This window comes from Prunus avium, chromosome 7, assembly GCF_965620075.1.
Source record: "Prunus avium chromosome 7, drPruAviu1.hap1.1, whole genome shotgun sequence".
Taxonomy (NCBI): domain Eukaryota; kingdom Viridiplantae; phylum Streptophyta; class Magnoliopsida; order Rosales; family Rosaceae; genus Prunus; species Prunus avium.
In genome coordinates, this window is record NC_142290.1 from 30,550,370 (window position 1) to 30,568,813 (window position 18,444).

Below are 18,444 nucleotides of genomic sequence, written 5' to 3' on the forward strand. Positions count from 1 at the left end.
ACTTTCTACGTGCCTTTTAAGTTTTTTTTTTATTTTTAAGCATATGCTTTTACACACATGCATGTTTGACTCTTCGGTTATATATCCAATGGCTAAACCCCCCATTTGGTTTTGCTTAAGTCAACACTTTGCGTGCCCATAGGTTTCAACAACTTCAATTTCAATGGAAAGAGGTTTGTTTTTTGTGAATTCTAACTTCACTGACCTGGACACAATGTTAGCAACACGTTGTCCAGTTCAGTGACAAAAATAAAAGAGAATTGTTTACAAGAGTTTCCTTCACGTCTCTATATTTTCTATATATTGTATAATTTAGTGAAGTTAAAAGAAAGAGATGCCGTTTTCAAGAGTTTCGTTAATGATAACGATTGATAATTATCAACGCATGTGCTTGAACAACTTAAGTTTCCACAAATGAAAACGAATGTATCTTGTATTGAACCAAGACTATAACATACAATTATTTGTTCTACAAATTGACAGGGTAACTAAAGCATATTACTTTATTTAGCAACATGTTAGTATGTTTTGTTGAAGAATACAAGTCCCACATCGAAAACTTGACTAAATAAAATACAAGATATAATGAATGGTTTTACTGCTAATATCACTGAGGCCTTTTGTGATAAAACCTCACACCTACTGAGCTTTATTGGTGGTTAAGTTGAGGACAATACCAAAGTTGTTAGTAGTAGACCGCTGACCTGTCTCTAAATTTACCATAGTATCAGAACAATCGATCATAGGTTGTCTCTAAGCTTTCAAATCATACCTTCAAATTCAACCCAAATCCTAAATCAAATTCATTACCTCTCAAATTCATTGATGACTGCACTTGAATGACTTAGGTTTTCCTTCTCAAAATCAAAGGGAAAGTTAGTTTAATGTTTCAACAATTAATGGTGGCGACTCAGTTTCATGCCCAAATTCAGGTTCTTCGTTCTGACAATGGTGGATAATTTCTTAATAATGATCTCAAAAAATTCTTACAAGATCATGACAGCATACATCAACGCTCGTGTCCATATACTCCCCAACAAAATAGGGTGGCTGAGAGAAAGAACCAACATTTATTAAAAGTAGTCCGTGCATCTTTATTTGGTGCCAACATGCCTCGATCTTTTTGAGGTGAGTCCGTCCTCTCTGCAGCTTACCTTATAAATAGGATTAACTCAAGTATCTTAAATTTCCAAACTCTTCTTCAAACACTTCACCACCATTTCCAAATACCTCCCACCCCAAACCTTGAACCACGGATTTTTGGCTGTGTTGTATTCATACACTTACATGATTACCAATGCAACAAATTGGAACCCTACGCAGAAAAGTGTGTTTTTATTGGTTATGCTCCTCATTAGAAAGGCTATCGATATTATCACCCTCTAAGTCATAAGGTCTGTACCTTCATGGATGTAATGTTCCGGGAACACAACATATATTTTTCAGAAACACATGAGGAGAATCTAGAGCTAAACACCCCGAATTTTCTGGACTTTTTCACAACAAAAGAGACTCAGCATCAAAGCGACCAGTCGCTTCCCTTTATCTATGCACATGAGGCGTCTCTGCCTCAAAGCGACCAGTCGCCTCTCCCACACGACCGGTTGTCAGTGGAAAACGACTGGTCGACTCCATGCTGCCAAAATCAGAATAAGGAAGTTGAACTGCTATCTGATATTTTGCCCGCTCTGGACCAACCTTAAGCTCTAGTACCATACCAATCACCTTCTGAGGAAGTTATTTAGGTAACATTTCCCCCTGAAACTGATAACACTAATGAAATATACCATGATGATTTGATTTCAGAAAGCTTAAAGGATATAGATACCAATGTATACCAACTTTCAGAAAGGAAGAACCGTGGTAAACCTCGAGTCCAGTACGAAGCAGATCTTAAAGTCAAAGGAAAATACCCCATCAATAATTATATATCTCTAAGAAGATTATCAGAGTCACATGTACACTTTGTGAAGTAGTTGGCCGATATAGTTGTCCCCAATAGTGTGATTGAAGCACTAGAAGACTAAAAATGGAAAGATACCAGGAATGAAGAAATGCGAGCTCTCCAAAAGAATGCCATATGGGAGCTCGTGCCTTTACCTCACAGAAAGAAGACGGTGGGATGCATGTGGATCTATATTGTGAAACTCAAAGTAGATGGGTCCATTGAAAGATATAAGGCTAGATTGTTGGTGAAGGGGTACACACAAAGATATGGTGTTGACTACCCAGAGACCTTTGCCCCATTAGCCAATATCAACTCTATCAGAGTCCTACTGTCTCTAGCAGCAAATCTAGATTGGCCACTACATCAGTTCGATGTTAAAAATGTCTTCTTACATGGATACATGGAAGAAGAGGTATACATGGATTTACCACCAGGATGTAATTTAGCTCTTGACAAAAAAAAATTAAGTTTGCAAGCTCAAAAAGTCATTATTTGGGTTAAAACAATCTCCTAGGGCATGGTTTGGCAAATTTACGAAGTCCATGAAAATTTTTGGATACGCTTAAACTAATTTAGACCACACCCTGCTCTTGAAGTGTGATGGAGAAAAAAAATATTGCATTAATTGTTTATGTGGATGACATGGCTGTAACTGGGAACAACACAGGAGAGCAACAGAAGCTACAAAAGTATTTGTCTTAGGAATTTGAGATGAAGGATTTAGGTGCTCTAAAATATTTCCTCAAAATTGTAGTAAGGTGAAAAACTAGTATATTTCTGTCTCAAAGGAAATATGTGATAGATCTACTAACTGAAACAAGTTATGTGAAGACATGGACCAATTGCTAACCAATAAGGAACAATACCAGCGCCTTGTTGGAAGGTTGATATATTTGGCACATACAAGACCAGATATTGCATATGTTGTGAGTGTGGTTAGTCAATTTATGCATTCACCCAGTGTTTCTCATAAGAATGCAGTTGATCGGATCTTAAAATACTTAAAGTCAGCCCCTAAAAAGGGATTAATGTTATCAAAGAATGGAAATTTTGAAGTTTTTGGATATACAGATACTGATTGGGCTAATTCCATTACAGATAGACGCTCTAGATCAAGTTACTTTACATTGTTGGAGGTAATCTAGTCACTTGGTGGAGTAAAAAATAGAATGTGGTTGCTCAGTCTAGTGCAGAAGCAGAGTATCGAGGAATGGCTCAAGGAGTTTGTGAATTATTGTGGATCAAAGAATTTTTGACAGAATTAGGTTTTAAACCAGAGAAGCCAATGGAGTTACATTGTGATAACAAGTCAGCTATTGATATTGCTCATAATCCAGTTCAACATGATTGAACTAAACATGTTGAGGTGGATAGACATTTCATCAAAGAAAAAATTGAGAACAAAATCATATGTCTACCCATTGTAAAATCAGAAGATCAATTAGCGGATATCTTAACAAAAGTTGTCTATGGACGAGTGTTTTATGACTCACTTACCAAGTTGGGCATTGGTGACGTGTATGCACCAACTTGAGGAGGAGTGTTGATGTGAGTTAACCTACTAAATCAAGGAGATTTATTTCCAAAGTTAATTAGGTGATTTACTTCCTTGTTTTATATAGTTGTCACATCCTTGTATAATTAGGAGATATTCTCCTAATTAATTACTATATCTATTTCCTTGTAAAGCACCATTGCAAACTCCTATATATACCTCATTATGGAGAAGAATACAATTAACCTATTCATGTTTTATCCTGGTATTAGAGCGGGTTGAATGACGGGGCCTGAAATCTTGGGCATTTATCCTTACCCCTTACCCAATATGTGGTGTTCACATGTTGGGCTTGAATGTTTACCTTTACCTTTTATCCAATACGTGGTGTTCACGTGTTGGACTTGAATGTTTGACTCTGATGTGGACTTGGCTCCACGTGTGGCCCACTATGTGGTGGTCCCATGTGAGGGGGCGTATTGAAGAATATAAGTCCCACATCAGAAACTTGACTAAATAAAATATAAGATATAATGAATGGTTCTACTACTAATATTACCAAGGCCTTTTGTGATAAAACCCCACACCTACTGGGCTTTATCGGTGGTTAAGTTGGGGACAATATCGGTGTTATTAGTAGTGGGCCGTTGACCCGTCTCTCTAAATTTACCAGGTTTGATATGTCACAACAACTATGCAGGTGAGCAGTTGCTGTATCAATTTGTATATATTATCTCTTATAGGAAGTATTTTTTTTTTCAGACTAGAAATTGGAAGTACTCTTTATACCCTTAAACGTGATTAATCACAAAAACACATTAATATGTTATGTTTCATCGAAAATGATCGTAAGCTTTTTTATTTTATTATTTATACAAATTAGGAAAGAGGAAATTGAACACATAATACAATGAGTACATATATATAAATATTTTTAGTTACTTGAGCTACTAGCTCTTTTTAAAACAATTTCCAACTCTTAATTTATCAGGCAAGAACTTGTAGTTCAATTAGTTAAGAGTATTTACGCATGCATCTGAGGTCTTAGGTCATCTCCAAGTGAGGAGGGCTTGAAGGAAACATGCATCTAATGCTTAGGAAATGAACTTTAGCCACAACCTATACAACAAAAACATTCTAAATGGCGGATTCATTTTGTTTATGCTAATTAAGCTAAACCTTTTTCATTTTAAACCAAGTATCTTAGCTTAGTTTCTTTGAACACAAATAGAAAAGGGAAAAAGGGAATGGATCTTTACTCTTGATGACCTTTTTTTGATTTGTCAAGAATGAACACCTTTGTTGGAAAGACCTTTCCTTTCTCTTGATTTTGACTCCTTCACCTTAAGGCTCCAAGGTTGGAGTCCTCTACCTCACCACATCAAATGCTCTTAGAGATGAAGAGAAGGCAATCAAAAAGTATGGATGCTAGTCTACTTCTTGATTGGACTAATTTTTGGTATATGGAAGATGAGATACAAAGATGATCACTTATCAACCAAAGTAGGAAACCCAAAAAACCCTAATCAGGTTTTCTCCAAAGTTTAGCTTATATAGGACAACACAAAAGCCAAAAGGAGAGCTTCCCCTTAGTTGCCAAATTTGGGTGGGTATTTAGGGCTCCATTTGATCCATGGGTCATGTCATCTTATGCCACTTATCCCTTGGGCCCAATAGCCTTTTAGGCTATTTTGTCTCTTTCCTTTTAAATCATATTTAAAGGCCCAATCCAATATTTCTATATGTCAATATTAATTCCATAATTAATGTTTGAATTATAATTTAACTATTAAATTATAATTATAGTCTTACTTAATTGACCCGGTCGAACTATTTGACTTTGATCAATTGCTCCGGTCAACATGTTGACTTTTGACTGTTGACTTTGACATTTGATTATCAACCATTGACTTGTGTCTCTTCATTTCATTTCTTTTCATTTGTACCTCTAATCACATTCTTTGGGTGTGCAGATCTGTTGGGTTGACTCAACTCCTCAGAGATGATATACGAATTTAATTCCACAATTTAATGCTTCCTATTAATAAAGGTTAGTTGAAACCTTTTAGGACATCCACAAACCATGGTTATAGCCTAGCAACAAGTCACGGTTATCCGAGCTAAATGAGACGTTGTGAAAGAACCTATTCAAATTGGAATGACCGTGCAATTGAATCCTTCTCTTATGTCAATACTCCTTATTCACATTATTAGATCATGGAATCCAATTGTCAATATCCTAATGTGAATCATTCCTTTTATATGATTATCCTGGTAAGATTTGAAGACTTCTTCTTTCAAGTCTTATCCACTACTTTGCGCAGAGATTTGACCAATCATATCTTGGAGTATTCTCTCTCCTTTACTGAGAGTAGAGATTCCTTGTTATACATTTATTTGCTTCCATGACTCTATTGAGAATCCTGATGAGCACTTTTAAGCTATGCCGAATTCAGCATGACTGTATAGTGCCCTCTGTAGGGGTCTTTTTCTTCCGGCAGCTACTACGGGCCTGGGCTGCCGTAAATAGCAAAATGGATGAAATTGCCCCTTGAGCCTGAGTTCAGAGATCAAGCCCCAAGAATGCTTCGAAAGGACAGTAAGGCCTTAGAAAACACCTTGGTTACCTTCACCAACAAAAATAACAACAGCTTACAGATAAATTCTTGGCTTAGCATGAGAAGCTTGTGGCATGGGAGCAAAATTGACATGAGTTTAGCACCGAAGAGAAAACTGAGTGTTCTTGGGAGAAAAAGGGGTATTAAGGTAGGAGATGGAGAGTTTGCAAAGAGGGTTGGCTTGAGAAATGAGGGAAGGAAAGGAAAAGATGGTTTGGGCGCTATTTCTGGCAGCTCGACAGTGACTCTGTCAAATGTCAAAATAGCATGACAAAGGGGAAAGCTGAGGGAGGAGATGAACTAAGCACGAAAATTGCTGGGTTTTGCATGCAGGAGAGGAAGCTTGCTCTCTGGTTGTGTGTTGTTCTTTGTTGGGTAGAAGAGGCCCTATTTATAGGCGCTGGAAGCCATCTGTTTCCAAAAAACCCTAATGACTTCCTTCCTATTTTTCCAAGCTTTTCCCTTCCTTTCTCTCCTCATCCTTTCAATCATCTTCTTGTGGTGAAATCCACTTTGCTCCTCTGCATAAAATCAGGGATTTTGGGAGCTCAAGGCCCCCTTTCCCGCGGCTGCCTCTGTGAAGAATTCCTATTTTCATCCCTCTCCTTTTTCTTCTTTTCTCCTCTTTCCATGGCCAAATCTGATGAAGAAAAGAAATGGCTATGTATGCTGGTTCGAAAAGTGGCATCCTTCCCTATGCACCAATATCCCTTGGTCCTTTGGATGTTGTAGCTTGGAACTTGTTCCTTCCTGCGCTGAAGCCTCTCAGTAGCTCTGCGCACGTGGTCCTCCCAATTTCCTTCGTGGCTTTCTGCTTCAGCCAAGTGCTGGAGCTTTGCAGCTCTTCTATTGTAATTGTATGGGCCAAGTTGGTTTATTGGGTAAGTGGGCTATCTCTTTCAAGCATTGGGCTTTTTATGGTTGAGTCAATAGGCTATTTTGGTTGGGCTATTTTGGTTAGGATATTTTGGTTGGGATATTTTCTCTTTGTGCTCACCCACATGTTTGGGCCAAAGAAATGGCCCTGAGTTCCGAGGCTCCCAAGCAACCCCGAGACTTCCATTTCTTGGCCCATCAATGGGCCTCATGTCAACTTATTACCATCCATACAACAACCCACTCAAGCAAGCCTCAGGCATCTTGCGTGGCTTGGGCCCACTTAAGCTTGTAACGTGGCGTGTTGCTTATTTGCTTGGCGTGGCATGTGTGCAAGCGCATATGACGAACTTTCACGTGCCCAAATCGAGTTTCTTCTCGGTAAGGTATTGCATTGGGCCGATAATTTATTTGGGCCGAATTGTGACTTTTTTGGGCCTCAACACCCTCAAAGATTAACAACATAGCCACAAAACATCTATGATGCCTCAGGTCTAAGGATTAGTTTGCACCATTGTAATTTATGAGTTTCAACTTGACATGTGAGTAAAGACTTCAGTGCTGTAACTCATGTGTTGGATCCCGTTCAGTGTACTTGTTCTTCTACAAGCACCTACACACATATCGATGTGTCTCCACACTTAATGACTTGAGACCTTGTCATTCCCTACATATAGAGACAATACTGTGTGTACTGGTCTTTGCGGAATATTAACGCCTAATCAATATTCCTATGACTAGGAATATATTCAGGATTTAGGGATGATGAGAAGTCTCCATGTATGCAACCTTATTACATAACTCTCATATCCACTTGTGTATTCCTTAGACTATGGTTGTTCTACATAATTAAAGATAATATATGATGATTTAATGTATAAAACAACATTTCTTGCCCATTGATAACATAATATGTCTTTTATCAAAGATGTCCTTAACTATAACTATTACATAATTAGTTGGTTTTAAGGGCATATTTCTAGCAGGGCTGCATTTAGCCCTCTAGAAAATAATTTTATAAGGAATAGTGTCAAACTACATTTTTACTGTCTCCAGCAACAAAGGGTTAAATTTAATATTTTAATAGTTTTAAGTATATGATGTAAATTTATTAGTTAATTTAATTAAACTACTATTTATATCCTATTTAAAATACATTTTAGAAGAGAAAAATATTTTGGAATATGATTTTTGACATCCACGTGTCGGCACGTGATTAGTCCTATAGATTTATGATTAGATTTTTTCTAGTTCTAAATACAACTTAAAAATTAATTTAAATGGAAAAAAATAAAGGATAGTTTGTAAAAGAATAAAGAGATTGTGAGAAATTATGTAAAATGATGAAATTGAGGAAGGATAATATGTAAAATGATGAAGATGTTGTGAGAAATTATGTAAGAATGAGGTAGGTATTTATACAAAAAATTTAGGTTTTTTTTTTTATAGAATTTTTTATGGAAAAAAAAATATTTTTTCGGTTTTTAAAAAAAATAAATAAAAAAAAGCCTTTATGATGTCACCTAATTGTTAGGTGACATCAGTTGGGCTCCATCCAAGTATTTAGCCAGGCTAGCCAAAGGGCCACATGTTGCCCTCATTTTAGGAACTGGCTCTTTGTGTAGCCCTCCCTTATGTTGTAGCCCTTTGTGTAGTTCACTCTTGGAGATGGTTTTTGAGCTATATTTGAGGATATAGCCCTCATTTGGAGATGACCTTAGTTTCGATTCCCCAGTCCTCCAATATCGCTTGCTTAAAAAAAAAAATACTAATAATCTCAAACTTTGTCTTTCACTCAATTTTTCATCTTCAGTTTTTCCGGGCTTCTGGTTTGGGGCCTTCTATCTTTGGTTGTGCCTCTAGTGTTCAATGAGCTTTAGTGGGCTGGGTTGTAGTCCATATTATATTCACACTACTGGAAATTGGGACAAGCACACCATGCGGTGCCTATCTGGACATGTCTGTCATAAGGATAAGGTCACCTCTTGGGCAGGCAAATTCACAGATGGTATTCAGAATGAAATGGGCAGTCAGATTAATTGGAAAGATTGACAATGAAATAGAAAGATTCAAATTTGGATAAGCACAGGAGTATTTGATTGAATTTTGGCAATTCTAATCATGCACCAAAGTTCCAAACAGCTAATTAAAAGCATTTAATGGTAAAACATTTAACTACAAATTGAAAATTTATTCATGTGCTCTTACCATAAATGGATATTGCTAGTTGTTTGCTTTGCATGATCTTATATCTTCAATCAACAATGTCATGTTGAGGTAAGAAGATCCTCCTTCTTCTGTAGCCTTCTTGGCCAAAACTGCAAGCTCTCTTGCTCTCTCTCTTCTCTCTTCTCCTTCTTTCCCTTCCTTGATCATAACTTTGTCTATAGCCTCCTTAAACTCAACCCTCTTCACCAACACCTTTGATATCTCTTGTTCCCCCAAGGGAATTGCAACTTTAGCCCCCACACTCACACCAATCTTCAAGACTTGCACTATAAACTTCTCATTGTAGAACTGCTCAGCAAAAAAGGGCCATGTGATCATTGGAATTCCAGCACAAATGCCTTCCAATGTTGAGTTCCAACCACAATGTGTTAGAAATCCTCCAACTGCAGGGTGTGACAATATAAGCACCTGTGGAGCCCAACCATGGATCAACAAACCTCTCCCTTTTATCCTCTCCTCAAATCCATCTTCCAATAGCCATTTTTCCCATTCATCTATTTTGTTTCTGCTGATCACCCACACGAAAGGCCGGTTCGATGCTTCTAACCCCAAACCAAGCTCTACCAATTGAAGGGTTGTAACTTGGCTCAGGCTTCCAAGACATACATAAACCACTGAGCTTTGAGGCCATGAACCAAGCCAGTTCAAGCACTTGTTTTCATCAATTGAGGCCATGTTGCCTCTCTGAGCCTTGTCCAAATCTGTCTTGTTGGATAGTGAAACTGGGCCAATGCTCCAAACTCTACCCTCATGATTGACCTTTTTGTACTCTTTGACGTATTCGAATTCCAGCTCCTCAAAGCTATTGACAACAATCCCATATGCCCCTTCTTCAGATTGTTTTACTTTGTCGTGAAGACGTGTGAAATCTTCTGAACCTGGATTCATACTCCCCGGAAGTTGGGATTTAGTAAGTTCAATCTTATCAGGCAAACCAGGCACCAAAAAAGGCTCTGATCCTGAGACACTCTCTAGGACCTTGTGTTCTTGTATGTTATGAGAACACAAGAGAGTGAAGCAACTAGTCCCATCAAACAAAAGCCTTGGCATCCGAAACTTTCGAGCAATGTTAGCCGTCCATGCCATATGTTTATCAGCTATTATGCAGCTGGGATTGGGTTTCACAGTTTCAAGAAATTTCTCAACTGGTTCTTGCAGCTTGTCAACTGCAGCAAAGAAATTCCAAAACAATTTTCTTGAGGGAACTGAGTCCATGTTTTCACATCCCTCTGGCAGGCCAAACTCTTGTAGTGGCAAACTGAACTGGACAAGTTGGATAGGGAGACCAGAATCGATGGAACGATCGATGATTGGTTTGATTCTGATGGCATTGATGGGTGTGGTTACAATTGTAACAGCCACACCACGCTGTGCCAATAGCTTGGCATTGTCTGCCATTGGTATAAGGTGGCCTGGAGACATCAATGGTATCAAAACAAAGTGCAGCTGATCATTATGGGATTCTGAAGCCATTGCAATTGGAATTGTTGGAGAGAAGAGATTGATAATAAATCAAAGATATCCAAATCTAGATGAAGATGGAGTTTAGTGTGTGTGTAGTCTTTTTAATTAGATGGATTGGAATATAGTGAGGTCAGAGCTTACATCTTGGTTTGTTTTATGATTAGATGTGTTTTTCAAGGCATGTGCGGCCCAATTGTCTCTTCTGAATTTGTTAATATTTTTCATTTTGGATGTTTTAGGAGTCTGAAAGATGCTATCACAATAATTATGCTTTAATCTAGATACTGTAAAACTTTGACTAACTATGCAAAGCATTGACCCCAAATCTCTTGATTAGAGGTATAATATTATTTAGTTTAAGATTAGAGGAGGTAGCAACTGAGGAAGTACCAACTGAGGCACACCAAGAATATAACTTTAAGTGGGTTTGGGGATATGTAATTACATTATCAACTTTAATCATGGGTAGTCAGCAGCAACAAGCCATATGATAAGTATGTCACATGATCTCTTCTTAGTTTGTCTGACTGCAGTTACTTCCTTGTTGCATGATATCTTGGATTAGCAGTGCAATGTTGAGGTGAGAAGATCCCCCTTCTTCTACTGCTCTCCTTGCCATCTTTCCAAACTTTTTAGCTCTTTCTCTTTTGCCTTGGCTTTCTTCTCCATCCATCAATTTTTCTATGGCCTCCTTCACATTTTCCTTTTTCACCAACACCCCAATCTTCTCTTCCTCTCCCCACTTCATTGGATATTCCACCCCAACTCTTACTGCAATCTTTAGAATCTGTTCAACTAGTTTCTCATTGAGGAATTGTTCTGAAAACAGTGGCCATGTGATCAAGGGCAGCCCGGCACATATCGCTTCCAATGTGGAGTTCCAGCCACAGTGTGTTAAGAACCCGCCAATTGCAGGGTGTGATAATATAAGTGTTTGTGGAGCCCAACCCCGAATCAGAAGGCTCCTTTCTTTCGTTCTTTCCTTGAATCCATTTTCTGAAATCCATTTCTCCAGTTCCTCTGATTGCTTGCATCCCCTTACAACCCAAATGAACGGTTTATTTGATGCCTCTAACCCCAACCCAAGCTCTATCAGTTGTTCAGAGATGAGATTACACATACTTCCAAGGCAAGCATAAACTACAGAACCTGGTGCCCATGAGTCAAGCCACTTCAAGCAGTGATGTTCATCAATTGAGGCCTTGTTACCCCTTTGTGCCTTGTCCAAGTCATCTTTGTTGCATAGTGAAGCAGGGCCAATGCACCAGACTTTATTCTTTCTTGCATTCCTGTATTCTTTAACATATTCTGGCTCCAATTCCTCAAAAGTATTCATGATCATCCCATATGACTCCATCTCAGCTGCTGCCACTTTCTCAGTAAAACCTTTCACTCTTGTTGTCAGTCTCCCAGAAACCTTAGCTTTCGTTATTTCAATTCGATCAGGCAAGTCAGGTACAACAAGGTACTCTGATTCGGATGTTACATTCTCAAGAACTTTGGATACACGCAAATTGTGAATTAACAAGAGACAGAAGCAGCATGTTCCACTGAACGATATCCTTGGAATGTGAAACTTGCTGGCAATGCTGGCTGTCCATGGAAGACACATGTCTGAGATTATGGAGTTTGGCTTCGGGATAAGCTCTTCAAACAGTTTCTCTACCGGCTGTTGAAGCAGGGCAGTTGCTGCAAAAAAATTCATGATCAGGTCTTGCGAAGGTAGCATTTCAGGGTTCTCGCAACCATCAGGCAATCCTGCTTCTTCACTTGGAAATTTCAGTTGGATTAACCGGATTTGGAGCCCGGATTCTATGGCTCTAGTAACGACTGCTTCAACACGTGCTGCATTATGTGGGGTGGTGACTAGGGTGACAAGGATCCCTTGTTGTGCCAACAGTCTGCCAATGTCTATCATTGGGATCAAGTGGCCTGAGGCCGGAAAGGGCAACAAGAGAAAGTGAAGCTGGCTTTGTTGATGAGACGCCATGGAAACTAAATGAAATTGATAAACAACTATAAATGTTCTATGAATTAAGCAGAGGCTTAAGTCACTTGCTTAATGAGTAGTGATTTATATATGGCAAACTGCTTTGCTGGTGACGTAAGAGCATACGCATATATGTGCATTGACTTATCCAAGAATACTTTAGTGGTTGAGAGAGTAGAACAAAATTCTGTGCTATGGACAATATAATGTTACAAAACTCTCATTGTCTTCCCGTGTCTTTCTCTGTTTTCTATAGCACTTCTGGAGTTACGTGAAGCATCTCCCAGTGCTAAATATGGAACATAGAAGATATTTTTTGGGCTCTCACTGAGCACCTAAAAGTAGGCTGCGTTGACAGGTTCTTTTTTTCAGCAGCAGTTGGATAACATGCGAAGGTAGGCAGGACACCGTTCTGTTTGGTTCGGGTCTAGAGCCAAATTGTGAATCGAACCGACCATGTCGAACCGTAAGCCAAACCAATAAGATTAGTTTAGGCTGGTTCAGTTTATCAAGATTAGTGATTTCGGGTGGTCATTTCCATTTCTATTTCACACCAATTTTCTTATTTTTTGTTTAATTATTGCTTTTACAAAATTAATAGGCCGAAACACACCTATATTTGGTTCTTCCAAATCAACCCAAGGACAGTAAAGAGAGAAATAGTGAAATAAAAAACTGCATTATAATCATTACAAAAATCTATGCAGTAAGCAGTATGCTTGAGAAAAGATCCTTCACACCCTTTTTAGTTTGTGTCTATGCAATTTAGTTCTTTGATCTCTTGGATTAGCTGTTTAATGTTCAGGTGAGAAGATCCACCTTCTGCTACTGCTCTCTTTGCCATCTCTGCTAACTCTCTGGCTCTCTCTCTCCTTCCTTGGCTTTCTTCTCCATCCATCAATTTCTCTATGGCCTCCTTCACTTTCTCCTTTCTCAACACCCTCCTAATCTTCTCCTCCTCTCCCCACGTCACTGGAAATTCTACCCCAACTCTCACTGCAATCTTTAGAATCTGTTCAACAAATTTCTCATTCATAAATTGGTCCCCAAAAAGTGGCCATGTGAGCAAAGGCACCCCAGCACAAATCCCTTCCAATGTGGAATTCCAGCCACAATGTGTCAAGAACCCACCAATTGCAGGGTGCGATAATATGAGTGTCTGCGGAGCCCAACCCCGAATCAAGAGGCTCCTTGCTTTGTTTCTTTCCTCAAATCCATTTTCTGCAATCCACTTCTCCAATTCCTGTGTTTCTCTGCAGCCCCTTACAACCCAAATGAACGGTTTATTTGATGCCTCTAACGCCAATCCAATCTCTACCAACTGTTCAAAGCTGAGGTTACACATACTTCCAAGGCAAGCATAAACTACAGAAGCTGGTGCCCATGAATCAAGCCACTTGAAGCAGTGAAGTTCATCAATGGAGACTTTGTTGCCCCTTTGTGCCTTGTCCAAGTTGTCTTTGTTGCGTAGGGAAGCAGGGCCAATGCACCAGAGTTTATCCTTCTTTACCTTTTTGTATTCTTTAACATATGCTGGCTCCAATTCCTCAAAAGTATTCATGATCATCCCATATGTCTCCGTGTCAGCTGCTGCCATTTCGTCACCAATATCTTTCAGTTTTGCTGTCACTGTCCCGTCTGGAAGCTGAGCTTTTGTCATCTCAATTCGATCAGGCAGGTCGGGAAGAACAAGGTACTCCGAATCAGACGTTACACTCTCAAGCACGTTGGATACGCGCAAATTGTGAGCGCACAAGAAGCTGAAGCAGCCTGTTCCACCAAAAGATATCCTTGGAATGTGATGCTTGCTAGCAATGCTATATGTCCATGGAAAAGTCACGTCTGAGATTATGCAATTTGGCTTTGGAGTGAGCTCTTCAAATAATTTCTCTACTGGCTTGTGAAGCAAGGCAGTCGCAGCAAAGAAATTGAAGACCAATTCTGGTGAAGGTAGCATGTCAAAGTTTTCGCAGCCTTCGGGCAATCCTGCTTCTTCAGCTGGAAATTTCACTTGGATTACGCGGATTTGGAGCCCAGATTCTATGTCTCGAGTAAGAACTGCTTGAAATCGGGCTGCATTGTGGGGTGTGGTGAATATGGTGACAACGATGCCTTGTTGTGCAAACAATCTAGCAATGTCCATTAATGGGATCATGTGGCCGGAAGCCATTAGAGGAAAGAACACAAAGTGAAGCTGGTGGTCCTGATGAGAAGCCATGGAAATTAAGAGGAAGGGATGAACAACAATAATGTTCTATGAAATGAATTAAGCAGGCTTAAGTTTCTTATTGAAGTACTGCTATATATAAAAACTTTGATGCTATACCAGTCAATTGTTCTTTGTTGGAGACGTAACGTAAGAGCATACGTATACATATATATTAGTTTATCCAAAGAAGATTACAGTGACTCAGAGTAGAAAATGTTGTTTATGGATGAAGAGGTTTAGGAAATAGTTGGTTTTAGTGTTTAGGACAATAGCTTGACTATGACTAGAAAACTTTTAAAAGAATAACAAAGTAATTTTATTTGAATGGAGAAGAAAAGGTACAAAGCTTAGATATAAGACTTAGTGGGATATAGGACAGCTGGTGGTTTTTCAGCTTATATATTTGTCAAGGCAACAAGCTTATATATAGGAGAGTTCTAACTGACTAAGTTAGTTTATTATAGAAATATTTAGTCATATTTCCATTCTTAGCATTAATGATATAGATAAACCATACATCATTTAATTTCTATAAACAAACCAAAAGAATGACAGCTTATCATGTTGAATTTAATTTTGATTATTAAATTACTTTAATGCCCTATCGAGTGTTTTGAGGTTTTTTTTATGAGGTTTTGAGGTTGGACTTGTTTTAAGAAATCAATGACAGTTTATAAGAAGTTAAAAGCCTTTTTGTTATATTGTAAATGAATTTTTGGTGTATTTCTAAAGTCCATTTCATATAAGTTTTTTTTCTTTGAAATTTAGGCCCCAGTATTTGGTATAATAATGAGTCTCACTTTATTATATTATTTTATACTAAATCATACTTTGATATCATCATATTTTAAATTCAACACTCTACTAAGTCAGTTTGCTCATCTCCATTATTCTGAATTTTTCTATATTATTCAAAACACAAGTGTGTATTAATTTTAACATAAAAGAGCTTTGTGGACAATGTTACCTCTGACCTTTCTCTTTCATGTGCTAAGACAGACCTGCGGGGGCCCACTACTAAGTCCTCCAAACTAGCATTGATACATTGAATTGATGAAAATGTCATGGTGATTGGGCCCACAAGATAGGTGTGAGAAGTTTCGCAGCAGCAAACTTTGACCATGGCTTAAGAAACGTCTTCCTTGTGAAGTAACAGATTGTGAGATGTAAGCATTGTTGGAATTTTTGTAAGTATTTCAAAATACAAAATTATTTTATTACTTATTTTATGTTGAACTTATATTTCCAGATTTTTGAGTGGTTTGATTACTTCTTTAAAACTGTTATTATTTTCTATATTTATAAAATCTATGACATGATACTTTTATATTAATTGTTAGCGTTGTCGGTTTTGATATCTCCATATCAATTTATTTTATCATTTAAATAAGTTAAATGTATTTGGTTTACAATAGTTGGTGAAGGTTTTGATTCCAATCTTTATTGCGTGAGTTAATTGCTTAGTTGGGATCAAATTTTGTTCTTAACGTGCAAGTGTTTTATGTGGTTTAATTGCTTAGTTAAAAACCCAACGTTCACTTGGAGTTGGTAATCTCCAATATAATAAACCATTCGAGCTATGTGTTAAAGAGGAGAAGAGAAATCAGATTGACATATTTCTTCATTATTTTCTTCTCTGCGTTCTTGAGTTTGTGTTCCAATTTGTTTTCTTTTATCAAGGGAAAGATTCAAGTGTTCATCTGACCCAAATATTGTGAGTGTACGCTTATGAGGGTCATAGGTTGTTGTATCCTGGAGTGTAGAGCGCCATACAACCTTGCTACACCGAGACATTGTCTCCGAGGGGCGAAATCTACTCTTAAGGACAGTGACTACACGCCTCAACCTAAAACTATTATTCTACTCAAGTATCAATGAAGACCAACTTCTACATCCCAAAAGATAAGTATTTTGCTGTAATTTTCATTGATTTTATTTAATCTACTCTATCAATGTAAATTACAATTTTCTAATAATTATTTCATATAATGTTTGCAGGAAAAGTAGCATCAATAAACCAATAATTCCAACAATCTTAAGAGTAGAGTTTCGGATGCTACTCAATTTATTTATATGACTAGAATTCCATCTGAGAACGTACTGAGTTTTATAAAATTGTAGTGGAGGCTTAAGAGTCTCAGACTTTAACCAATAGAACCTTTCAGAGGGGTGTCACAAGAATAATATTGGCATTGCTAGATAAGTGCTTTCATGTGTTTGGTTTGAGAACTGGGTTTTCAGGGAAGCTTGTCTCATGCATAGTATTATTTTGTTGACGCATCTAGTGATAAAATCGCATATACATTACTGATTTATGAATTTAGTTTCCAGCAGTACATTACTTTAATTTGCATATAGAATTTAAGGCTTTAATAATATATGTTACTGCTTATTGTCAATTTGTATCTCACCATATTTGTTTTAAAGCATATTTATTTCATGTCATTGGAATATGACGTTGAGATCTCTTCAATTGTTCATATTATTTACTTTGGTTTTACAATAAATTAATGGGTTTTACTAAATGCCTTTTGATCAATGCATTTCGACCCATTAAACACTAATGTTTGGTAGTGGACTTGTTTTGATAGAGAGAAAACTATAGCGAAGTCTTGACAGGAGTCACATTGAGTCAATTGCCATGAAGTGTACATTGGAAAGACTCAAATAAAATGATAAATTTATATCACTGTAAGTGGCATTTAATTTTGAGTTTTGGTGTAAGGATTTTAGCCTTAAATCCTTTGAGGCTTATTGACCTATCAGGTACGTGAATGATGTAATTTTTATTTATGTGAGTCATTCAGTGGTTTCACTATCATATTTATAATGTTTATTAAGATGACTGAATGGGCATATTTTGAGGCCAACTGTCTCAATATATTTTGAGACTTTCCCTAATTTGTGGGGGTTTGAGAATTTCATTAACTTGTGGGGGTTGTTGTTTTGCAATCCTTTTACTTTAGAAAATTATTTCTTGGTGGCCTATGTTAGAAACATAGAAGAAATGCGTTCTACATTGAAATATTTAGAAATGTGGGGGTTCTTGATTTTCATAACCTTGATATAACTGTCAATAATTAGTAAATGAGTACTAATGGCAAACATGTTGATATATGTGTGAAGTTTGCTTATATGATCACAATTCATTTATAAAGGAATATATATGTTGATGTATCATTATCAGGACTAATTCATTTTATCTTCATTTTGACATGATAAAATTGAGTTCGAGTTGTGATGGTCTTGGTATAAAATTTTGATGGAGATTTCTTACTGTCTTAAAGAGGTTCCTATTGAGAATCGAGAAGATAGTGACAACTTGGATATGCAATTATGATTTAGCCATTTGGAGTGCACAAAAAGGGAGTAAGAGTATCGTGAAATACCCAGTATTTATTAAATTTATTTAATAAATTAAGCATTATTCTGTTGTTCATAGCTTCAGCAGGTTTCATAGACTGTTGCAGACTCATGTTTGTGTACCAAAACATTTGAGAGGTTCTGCAGGTGCACTCAAAGCTTTATGGACCATCGAGACTCATATATGAGTACCAAAGCATTGAGAGGTACTCTTGATCATAAGATTTAATATATGATGGATTTTCGTTATAC

General features: G+C 37.5%; 2 protein-coding genes and 1 pseudogene across 2 annotated transcripts; all 3 read right to left on the bottom strand.

Annotated features, from left to right (window-relative positions):
* Window positions 1-8,969: 8,969 nt before the first annotated feature.
* On the bottom strand, window positions 8,970-10,817 carry LOC110763210 (UDP-glycosyltransferase 73C4-like). Its single transcript, XM_021965966.2, has one exon. It carries the CDS (start codon window positions 10,637-10,639, stop codon window positions 9,161-9,163), a length of 1,479 nt encoding a protein of 492 aa, XP_021821658.1. The 5' UTR covers window positions 10,640-10,817; the 3' UTR covers window positions 8,970-9,160.
* A 95-nt stretch (window positions 10,818-10,912) lies between these two features.
* Window positions 10,913-12,788, bottom strand: LOC110763173 (UDP-glycosyltransferase 73C12). The gene has a single exon (XM_021965936.2). It carries the CDS (start codon window positions 12,618-12,620, stop codon window positions 11,145-11,147), a length of 1,476 nt encoding a protein of 491 aa, XP_021821628.1. The 5' UTR covers window positions 12,621-12,788; the 3' UTR covers window positions 10,913-11,144.
* Window positions 12,789-13,283: 495 nt separating this feature from the next.
* On the bottom strand, window positions 13,284-14,877 carry LOC110763179 (UDP-glycosyltransferase 73C1 pseudogene; annotated as a pseudogene).
* Between the last annotated feature and the right edge of the window lie 3,567 nt (window positions 14,878-18,444).

Excerpts from the sequence above, each read along its gene's own strand:
- LOC110763210 (XM_021965966.2), bottom strand. The coding sequence starts at position 10,639 with ATGGCTTCAGAATCCCATAATGATCAGCTGCACTTTGTTTTGATACCA.
- LOC110763173 (XM_021965936.2), bottom strand. The coding sequence starts at position 12,620 with ATGGCGTCTCATCAACAAAGCCAGCTTCACTTTCTCTTGTTGCCCTTT.